Source organism: Siphateles boraxobius, unplaced genomic scaffold (assembly GCF_051911475.1).
Source record: "Siphateles boraxobius isolate OS27281-9 unplaced genomic scaffold, OSU_SipBor_1 49, whole genome shotgun sequence".
Taxonomy (NCBI): Eukaryota; Metazoa; Chordata; class Actinopteri; order Cypriniformes; family Leuciscidae; genus Siphateles; species Siphateles boraxobius.
In genome coordinates this window covers 5,661,221-5,672,500 of record NW_027509130.1, presented here as the reverse complement: position 1 = coordinate 5,672,500, position 11,280 = coordinate 5,661,221, and the positions used below count along the sequence as shown (strand labels likewise).

General features: G+C 37.4%; 1 protein-coding gene across 4 annotated transcripts in view; it reads left to right on the top strand.

Moving 5' to 3' along the window:
* Nucleotides 1–11,280, top strand: part of rbfox3b (RNA binding fox-1 homolog 3b) — a 210,836-nt gene that overhangs the window by 76,578 nt on the left and 122,978 nt on the right. For all 4 annotated transcript variants that reach the window (XM_077202265.1, XM_077202267.1, XM_077202266.1 and 1 more), the window contains exon 3: nucleotides 1,346–1,440. In XM_077202265.1, coding sequence (XP_077058380.1) covers nucleotides 1,346–1,440 — 95 coding nt within the window. The remainder of the gene's footprint in view (nucleotides 1–1,345; nucleotides 1,441–11,280) is intronic.

Sequence of the window (11,280 nt, the reverse complement as noted above, 5' to 3'; positions counted from 1 at the left end):
CATGGGTTGTTTATTATTTAACCCATCATACTTGGTTGATTAATTTTTACTGTAGTACTAGCTTTTTTTAATTATTATTTTACTTCATGCATAAAATCATGTTTACAGATTAACTTGAATCCTCGAAACTTACTTGAAACAACCACTGGTTTGCGTGGTAATTTATTTATTTTTTAAAATTTTTTACATCATGGCATATTTTATATAGTTTTGAATACATATTGCACACATTTAAGCTCGTTTAACAAATATTAGAAGTAAAATTAAACATTTAGAAGTAATTCAAGTGTAATCGACCAGTTTCTATCGTCCCGCCCTCACCCTAACGGCGCTGGATCTCTAACGGTGCCGGAGCTTGTGTCATGTTCAGCGGGGGAACTATAGCCGAAATATGCTGTGACTGACTCCATAACCTGTCCATAAACAATCAGTGTACAGTTCTGAGAACATATTCTAACTTCTGGATCTTTTTTTGAATAAAAGTATACAGTTTTATGCGAGGCATCAGGCGTTTCCATCAAGCGAAAAGACTGACACAACACTCGGTGACTCACATCACACCCCTGTATGTTGCTTTGCATAAAATTAAACGATATACAGAACAATATTGAATTTATAGATACAAAAAAATGTACACAAACCTGTATTTTACCAAAGACACGCACCATTTTGACAGTGCTGCACTGCTCTCTCTCCTGAAGTTATCGCAAAAAGCCGCGATAAATAACCCAATCACTGGGACATGCGGTAGTTACACAAAAACTACCCAAACATTGGGTTGTTACGTCTAACCCAGGAGCTGGGTAACACAAAAACTATCCAACATTGGGTTGTTATGTCTGACCCTGGATCTGTGTAACACAAAAACTACCCTATCACTGGGTTGCTACGTCTGACCCAGGAGCTGGGTAACACAAAAACTACCCAAACACTGAAAAAATAACACAAAAAAATCGACCCAAAAGGCTCAACCCAGGATTTGGGTAGAAAAAAGAACCCAATTTTTTGGAGTGTAACATACACTCTCGGATCGATTTTGTTTGTGTTATTTTTTCAGCGTTTGATTAGTTTTTGTGTTACCCAGCTCCTGGGTCAGACTTAACAACCCAATGTTTGGGTAGTTTTTGTGTAACTACCGCAGATCCTGGGATCCTGGGACTGAGCAGTCTATGAAAGCCTGTTGACTGATTTTTATGCTCGCTTTTGCCGGAAAATAACTTGTATAACAGTTGTATGAGAAACAACTGAGAACTCAATGAAAGTCTATGATAGCGCAGCATCTGAGCAATGCTATTCTCCTGTGTGTGCAGCTGTCGTGACTCTTTGTCTTGTGTTTTGTGGTCAGGTGGTGTGTGTAAGTCGACTGGTGTCGCTGGGGTGTACGGGAGGATCCTGACCGATCACCTGTGGCGATTGGGACTTCCTCTCTTCAGCACACGGGTAAGAGAGGAGCTGTGTGTGTGTGTGTGTGTGTGTGTGTGTGTGTGTGTGTGTGTGTGTGTGTGTGTGTGTGTGTTTATACTGTGTGGTTTGTTTGTGCGTCCGTGATTGATATGAACAGGTGGATTTGTGCTTGACTTGAATGACATCACTTACCTAAGCGTTCAATCACAGTGCGAGTGGCGTCGCGTGTTCGACCGAGCGCCGAGCAGGTGTGTGTGTGGAGGGTAAATATGCTTTCTGGATTCAGTTCAACACAGTGATGTGTGTTGATGCGATATATGTGTGCGATGCTGTTTGTTGATGCTGAGAGAAACAACAGGTGCGATTCGTAAAGTTGAAGAGATGATCACCTGTTACCCGCTGAGCAAACGACTCTTGAACACTCGGTTTTCATGTGATCAGCATTAGAGCTGGCCAGATGTTGAAGTTCAACTAATGCAACACCAGCGCTTTTTATTATTAGACACTTCCTGTAGAATCAGACTCGAGTTTAAAAATCAAATTTGTCAGAGAGTCGAATTAGAGTCGGATATTCGGAGAGTCAAACTAGAAGCACAGTTGAATAATCAAACTAGAGTCAGTGGTTCAGAGTCAAAGAATTAAACTTGTGTCAGAGATTAGAGAATAAAATAATCAAATTAGAGAATCAAATCAATCAAGAGAATCAATGAATCAAGTCAGAGAATCAAACTAGAGTCAGTGGTTCAGAGTCAAAGAATTAAACTTGTGTCAGAGATTAGAGAATAAAATAATCAAATTAGAGAATCAAATCAATCAAGAGAATCAATGAATCAAGTCAGAGAATCAAACTAGAGTCAGTGGTTCAGAGTCAAAGAATTAAACTTGTGTCAGAGATTAGAGAATAAAATAATCAAATTAGAGAATCAAATCAATCAAGAGAATCAATGAATCAAATCAGAGAATCAAACTAGAGTCACAGGTTCAGAGTGGAAGGATCCAACAAGAGTCAAATAATCAAACTAGTGTCTGAGATTCAGATTTAAAGAATCAATTAATCAAATTAGAGAATCAAAAAAGGGTCATTGAATTAACAGTGTCAGAGACAGAGAATCAGACTAGAGTCTAAAAATCAAACTAATCGGAGAGTCGAGTTAGATTTGGATATTCGGAGAGTCAAAGTAGAACCACAGTCAAAGAATCAGACTAGAGTCAATGATTCAGAGTCCAAGATTCAGACTTGAGTCAAAGAATCAAACCGATTAGAGAGTCACAGATTCAAATTTGAAAAATCAAATAATTTTAGAGAATCAATTAATCCAATGAGAGAGTCAAACAAGGATCATAGAATAATCAGAGTCAAAGAATCAGACTGGAGTGTAAAAATCAAACTAGTCAGAGAGTCAAAAATTCAGAATTGAGTTGAAGAATCAAACCAGAGTCAAAGAATCAAACTTGTGTCAAAGAATCAAATTAGAGAATCAAAGAATCAAATTAGAGAATCAAAGAATCAAATTAGAGAATCAAATCATTTTAGAGAATCAATTAATCAAATTAGAGAGTCAAACAAGGGTCATATAAAAATCAGACTAGAGTCTAAAAATCAACCCTGAGGTTGGAGAATCAAACTGCAGTCAGAGATTCAGAGTCAAAGAATCAGACTAAATCAAACTAGTCTGAGAGTAATTATAGCAGAGTAATCGGAGAGTCAAACTAGAACTACAGTTGAAGATCAAACTAGAGTCAAAGATTAAAATTTGAATCAGAGTATCAAAGAATCAAACTAGAGGAAAGAAAAATCTCAAATAATCAGATAATAAACTAGAGTTGAAGGATCAAACTGTAAGGATGCGTCAGAGATTCAGATCAGAGAATCAAACTAAAGCTTTAGAATCAAACTGGAGAATCAGACTAGAGTGAAAGAATCAGATTGTCCAGATTCGTGTTGTGTAAATCAGGACAACAACAACATTTACTTTTCTCGCGTGTTCACATCAGCCGTGAGACCGAGAGAGATAAAGTGAGACGAGTGGAGATCTGAACCCAGTGTATTTTTTCCCTCTTGTAGTCTAATTATCATTTCTAAAAAAAAAAAAAAATTCTTCAGAGGTCTAAGAGAGATACTAGAGAGAAGAAAAAAATGACCACAGATAAAAATCCAATTAAAGGAGACGGCGGGCTGCAGAAGAGTGCGCTGGTGTAACAGTACAGCCTGTGTGTGTGTGTGTGTGTGTGTGCAGCGTTTATCAGGCACAGCAGCAGATTGTGTGTGTGTGTGTAGGTCTGTGGTTTGTAGGCTGGTTTTGAAAGTGTGTCCTGCAGGCAGATATTGATGACCTGTTTTTAAAATGTGCTGACGCAGCAGTGATGAAACTACAGCGTCTCATGGACTTCTCACTCACTCCGTTTCTCTTTATATAAAGGGATTGAACTGACTTTAGGGGGGATTTGTATAACACATCTAGGCCACATTTCATCCCCACATCTGAAAGAAAAATGCTGAATTATTAATAAAACAAAGTCCGTTTTGAAGAGCATTAAGATTTCTTTTTGCATTGACATTTTAGCACATTTTCATGCAAAATCTCATTACAGTAATGCAGTCCTTTTACTTTTTTCCAGTTACTCTTATAAGTGATTCTCATTACTGTATATTTTTTTATTAATTCCAATGCTTTTATTAATTTTTAGCACTGTATTACAGTAAAAATGAAAGCCACACCAAATGCAACCACAGTGTATAAATGTTTATAATTTAAATTACATTTTTTGTTCACATTACAGTAATAGCATACATTAATAATATTTTGTGTTAAATGTGGGTAATGGTCTTGAATATAAAATATTTTCTTGCAAAACATTTGTAAAGTATTTTAATGTGTATAAGAGGTTTTTTTGCATTACATTTATAAATATATGGGTTAAATGTTGACATGAAAATAGTAATGAAAGTAGTCGCAATGCAAAAAAAAAATGGCCCTTAAATTTTCTTCCATGCAAAATATAAAGTTTTTTTGCAAAATATGTGAAATATGTGAATAATTGCATTGCGTTTATGAAAAATTGGGTAAAAAGTTTTCTTGAAAATAATTATTAATAATAAACTTAATGGACCTTAAATAAAATTTTTAGCAAAATATATTACATTTTTTTGTTGTTGTTGTTGTGGTCCACATTACAGTAGTGGGAATAAGATTTTTTTTTTTCTTTTGTTGCATTACATTAATGAAACTTCGGGTTAAATGTGCTTAATTGTCATAAAAAGTACGTAATAATTTAATAATAATAATAATAATAATGGCCAGTTAATTAGTTAAAATTAATTTTCATTCAAAACATAACATGTTTTCTTGCAAAATTTAATATATAATTTTATCACAATTGTTATTATTTTTTATCACACATTTGGGTTGAATGTCATAGTGTAAAAAAATAATAATAATTGCACCATAATTTTTTCCAAACCTGTAATTAAAACAAAGATTATTGGAGTACGTTTTACAAGAAAATACCATTTCAGTCTTTCTTACTTCAAGATTTCATGTTCTCTTTTTTTCCAGTGAGCTTAAATTCACTTTTTGTTAAATAAAAAATATTGTCTTGCAAAAAAAACAAAAAACTAATAAAAATAATTCTTTCCTTTTGATTATGAGTAAAAATGTGAGCCGGACATGGTAGTTCCCAGCACATGTACGAAACATATATATATATTTTTTTTATGACAAACATACGCTTCACAGTGAAAGAAACACCGACTTGGTCCTCCATCTTTATATGTTGTTCTCTGCTTTATGTTGTGTGTTTGTGGTGCTTGTCGGGTTTCAGACGGCGTATCTTGAGAGGATTGTGGGTAGAGCCTGTTCACTCACATCCGCCATCAATACTGTCATCAGAGAAAACCCCCCCTCTCTCTCTCTCTCCCCCTCTCTCTCTCTCTCTCTCTCTCTCTCTCTCTCTCTCTCTGTCTCTCTCTCTCTTCCCCCCCGCTGGAGAACGCTGTGATCCTGGTTCAGACTCAGTCTTAAAGTAAAGCTGCTGTGAGACGAGAGCAAAGGAAGGAGTAAAAGAGTATCAGACACACTGACGCCGCTCCTCCAGGTGTTTCCCGAGAAACTAGACGCTCAAACATCAGGAAAGTCAGAGGCGAGGAGAGGAGGAGAAGTGTTGGAGGAGACGGGAGGAGAATCCAGCTGTCCTGAACTCAAGAGAGACAGAAAGAGAGAGAGCGAGAGAGAGAGAAATATCTGTTGAAGGTTTTCGTGGCTGAAATTATGATGTACTTTTGGGTAAGTATGAAGATCGATCATTTGCTGCATGTCTGGAGAAACGCGATGTTCATGTTCACTGCGTTTGTGTTGACCCACCGTGAACTACTCACTTCTGTTTGACTCGGGACAGGGAGTTTAGGATGATCCATGTTGCTCAGAAGAGGCACGTTTAGAGACTTCATGGAGATCAACTTCGTCAGAGTAAGAGGATAGAGCCTTACATTTAATGTGGAGCAACTCAAATCATTTGATGAATGAAATATTTAAGGTCTATTGATACTGGGATCTGAGACATTATTGAGATGTCTTTGAAACTCTACATGAAATTTGCAAGTGACTCCATTTGCTCTGTCGTGGAGAAAGATTTGAGACATCAATGAGATTTCCCTTGTGATTTATTATTTTCTATGGGTGATTTAGAAAACTTTTATTGCTCTGAATTTGCTCTTTCATGGCTCAGGGAAATGAGTATGTTTCTTGGTATCAACTTTATTTTTCCAAAAATCAAAAGAAATACAAATTGAGATCTCCTGTAAAACTCTAGAAGAGACACATGTGCGATCTTTTAGGCAGACAGCTTTATTTGCTCTCCATTCAGTCTCATTGACGTCTTGGAGAAAGATTTGAGACGTTAGTCAGATTTCCTTTTGTGGTTTTTCTTTTCTATGGTCGTTTTAGGAAAATGCTATGTTGCTCTTTCATAGCTCAGAGAACTTGTGCTGTTTCTTGGTATCAACTTTATCTCAAATGTTTCTCCAAAATTGTAAAAGAAATTCAAATTAATATCTCTTCTGAAACTCTAGAAGAGACATATGTGAGATCTGTTTTTTATTTTTCTCTTCATTCAGTCTCATTGACGTCTTGGAGAGAGATTTCGAAAAATGTGATGTTGCTCTTCCATAGCTCAGGGACCTTAATGTATATCTTGGTATCAACGTAGTCTCAGATGTTTCTGTTTAAATCAAATTTGAGATCTCTTCTGAAGCTCTAGAGGAGAAATGTGAGATCTGTGAAAAAGTCGACTTCATTTGCGCTCCATTCGATGTCATCGATGTCTTGGAGAAACATTTGAGACCTCAAAATGATCTCCTTTCTCATTGTTCTTTTATATGGGCAATTTGGGGAAATGTTATTGCTTAGTTGTTGCTCTTTTATTTCTCAGGGAACACAATGAACACAATTTAATTTCTCACTTGTGTTGTTTCTTGGTTATCAATATTATCTCAAATGTTTCTCCAAAAGTCTAAAGAAATACAAATTAAGATATTTTCTGAAACTCTTGAAGAGACATATGTGAGATCTATTAACTAGATGACTTTATTTATTTTCCATTCAATCTCATTGATGTCTTGGAGAAAGATTTGAGACATCAGTGAGATTTCCTTTGCGTTTTTTTTCTTTTCTCTGGCCGATTTAGGAAAATTTTATTGCTCAGATGCTGCTCCTTTATAGCTCTGGGAACTCAATGTGTTTCTTGGTATCAACATAGTCTCAGATGTTTCTCTTGAAAACAAAAGAAATCAAATTTGAGATCTCTTCTGAAGCTCTAGAGGAGAAATGTGAGATCTGTGAAAAAGACGACTCCATTTGCGCTCTATTCAATCTCATCGATGTCTTGGAGCAACATTTGAAACCTCGAAGAGATCTCCTTTCTCATTTTTCTTTTCTATTGGCGATTTGGGGAAATGTCATTGCTCAGTTGTTGCTCTTTCATTTCTCAGGGAACTCAATATGTTTCTCAGTCTTAACATGATCTCAGATTTTTCTCCTAAAATCAAAAGAAATAAAAATTAAGATCTCTTCTGAAACTAGAGGAGACACGTATGAGAATACGGGTGTTTTTCTCAGTAGAGAAATCGTAAGAATTCAGCAAAAGTCTCTTTTTGATCTCCATTCACGCTCATTGGTGTTTAGGAGAAACAACTGAGACACAGAATACATCTGGTGTGTGATTTCTTGTTCATCCAGGAGTGCGTTTCTGTGTTAGAGTGGTAGAAACAGAAGAAGCTCAATACGAGTGGACATATTTCTCAGATGTGTTTCGTTCAGTCTCAGTGAGCTTCAAATGAGTTCATTTTTGTTAATTTCTCTGTATTCTGTGATTTTCCTCGAGTGGTTTGGATTATGTGACGGAGTGAGATGTTCCCGTACGGTCATAGACGTTCACTTATGACCAAGTGTCAATATCATTGAGATGAACATGAGCGCTGACCCCAGAACCGAAGTGTGTGTGTGTGTGTGTGTGTGTGTGTGTGTGTGTGTGTGTGTGTGTGTGTGTGTGTGTGTGTGTGTGTGTGTGTGTGTGAGTGTGAGTGTGAGTGTGAGTGTGAGTGTGAGTGTGAGTGTGAGTGTGAGTGTGAGTGTGAGTGTGAGTGTGATTGTGTGTGTATATGGAATCAGCACAATCGTCCCGTAAACCTTCTGTGCTGTATTTAATAGTGTGTGTTTGTGTTCAGAATCTGTGCTGTTTTTCATGGTCTCTATGGGTTGTTTTTCCTGTAAATCCTGTGCACTGATTCTGATTTCGAGTGTGTTTGTGATTTGTCTGTCACACTCTTCACTGCAGTTCAACTCATTAATTTAGAAGAGAAAACTCTGAATGAGAGAGACTGAAGTCACACAATTTATCTAGTGTAAATATGAAAATCTCTTTGTGTGTGTGTGTGTGTGTGTGTGTGTGTGTGTGTGTGTGTGTGTGTGTGTGTGTGTGTGTGTGTGTGTGTGTGTGTGTGTGTGTGTGTGTGTGTGTGTGTGTGTGTGTGTGTGTGTGTGTGTGTGTGTGTGTGTGTGTGTGTGTGTGTGTGAGAGAGAGATAATTCTTTAGTGATTTATGCATTCAGCGTTTTTGGGTGCGTTCACACTTTGGTTGGATCAGGTTCGGTTGGATTAAAAGAAAACGCTTCATTTGAATACCTTTTCTTCAAATCATGTGCGTTGTTGAGGAGAGTTTGTGCTGATACTAACTGATTAGACGCTTCAGGAAACATCCCACAGACTTTCCACAGACAAACACCACTGGTATTTTCCACAGAAAATGTCCAAATCCTGTTTCAGAAATGCATTGTCGTCACAAAATACGTTGCACTCTCTGTAATGATTTACACTATACAATCCACACCTTTTATGCATAGACTGCTGAATGATGGATTGATCATTACTTTAATCACGTTTGGCTTTCTTACAAAGCTTTGCTGATTAACTTTATTGATTTTTATTGATGCATTGACGAACATTTAGATCCAAAGAATCTTTTTCTTCCTCTTTCCTTTTTTTAAAAGAATGCATTGTAGTGGATAGTGAAATAGAAGTGTCATGAAGAGTTCATAAACTCACCCAATTATGCATCTACATACAAGTTACATTTGAATTATTTTAATCAAATATAGTTAATGAATGAAAACACTTTATTAGTGGTGTTTAAGTCAAGCATCACTATTATCACTTATAGTTAGTTTAAGAGATCAAACCTATAAACCTCTCCACAATAACTTTATTTTTGTTATAATATCATTTAAATATCTGTTGTTTGTTTGCTAAGAATAAAGTTATTTGAAATAAATCAAATGTTTGAAAGAAAACCAACTGTATTTAAAATAATTATTGGTGCATCAGTCTAAATGCAAAAAGTTTGAATTATATAGAGATTTTCAGAATTTGTTTGATATTAAAAATAAAAAAAATTATGCAGAGCTCAAATCTAGACACAGAAGAAGCTCAAAAATAAGAGAGTTTTGAGTTGCATCACACGTTTTGATCACAACATCATTCCCAGACTTCCATTTGTGTTATTTCAGACTTTATTTGAATCATGTGGAATATAGTCAGAATAAGGAATGAGTAAATGTGAGCAGCTTCTGGCTGTTAGGGCCTTTAAAGTCTGCATGGAACAGAAGTTGCGCTAGTCTTTTCTTCACTATTGTGTCATATATCTGAGTGAAACGGCTTCTGGAGCAAGAACAAATGTAGGCGGGGCTTGCTTTTATCTGTGAGGAATTCATTGGATGATTGTGATTTGCTATTGGCTGATCTCATGTGATTGACAGGTTGCCCCGCCCTCGTCATCAGAGAAAAGAAGAGATGTTGCAAGAGGAGGGGAAGTGATTCTGATTTAAGATTATAAGGAACATGAATTAATAATAATGACGTGCACGGATACATCATAAATAGATGTTTGAAGTATATTGCAAGCGGCAACTTTCCAGCCTCTCTCTTGAATCCAACACAGAAGTGACTTAAACTGCAATTCATCGACTGGCCACTGAAAGACAGGCTGCAAAAGAGAGTGAATCCCATAAACCCCCATGTTAAAATGCTAAAACTTTACAGCAGAAAAAAATATGTTTACAGCCTGGTACAAAAAGTGGTTTTGGTCTATACAGCTAATTTTGCCCTTCATGACAACTGTGCGGGGCGTGAATTTTTTTTTTATAACTCATCCTTTTAAATTATATTAAGCCTTAAAGTAGTGCATAATTGAGGGGGCGTGGCCACTTGAGTGACAGTTGGATGGCCGCTGATGTCGGTACTAGCCGTTTGTCTGCTGTCTGTTAGCGTCACGTCACCTCAGCTAATCCGCCTCTTCGCCCATTTTCGGTTATCCGGGATTGACACTCTGCCAAGATGGCGACGGACGGCTCCGCCTACTTTGTGCTTCAAAAATGCTCTTCAGAAACACTACGGGTGACGTCCGACACTACGTCCATTGTTTTACACAGTCTATGGTCTATTGCGGTTCTTCTCATTGAGACTGCAGTGAGTGTGTGAGTGTGGAGGTGAAGTGTGTACAGGTGTGTGGTGTTACCTGTCTCTCCACGGGTCTCTGGGGAGGCCGGCAGCACTGCAGTGCAGTGTGGGAATTTAGCGCATTCGCTCCTCATTAGAATATTTATTCAGGAAACAGATGTTCAGTTTGAGGGCGACACCTTGGGCTCTCTGTCCCCTGCTGTTCACACACACACACACACACACACCCTCTGAGGGGCTCAAACGCAGCAGCATTAATCTCTCTGAATGGAGCTCCATCTGCTGAAAGAAAACACTCAGGTGATCGAGTCACACCAGACATTACTGAGACAAAACATGAGATCAGATTTAACCCTGATGGGCTGCGTTTCATCAGAGAAAGAGAGAGAGAGAGAGAGAGAGAGAGAGAGAGAGAGAGAGAGAGAGAGAAAGAGAAAGAGAGAGAGAGAGAGAGAGAGAGAGAAAGAGGTGGTGTTTGTGTCCTGCTCTGAATGTGATGAATAATTGACGAGAACAGAGGCTTTACTGTGGAACAACGGATGATGGTAGTAGAGGAGAAAAAGAGAGAGAGACGGAATGTAGAAACAAGAGTGTTAAAAACTCCTTAAATATCCATCCATCCATCTCTCATTCTCTCATTCTCTCTCTTTCTTTTTGCCTCTATCTATCCATCTCTCATTCTCTCTCTTTCTTTCTTCCTCTCTGCCTCTATCCATCTCTTGTTCTCTCATTCTCTCTCTTTCTTTCTGCCTCTATCCATCTCTCATTCTCTCTCTTTCTTTCTTCCTCTCTGCCTCTATCCATCTCTTGTTCTCTCATTCTCTCTCTGCCTCTCTCTATCTATCTATAGTTCTCTCGTTCTATCTAT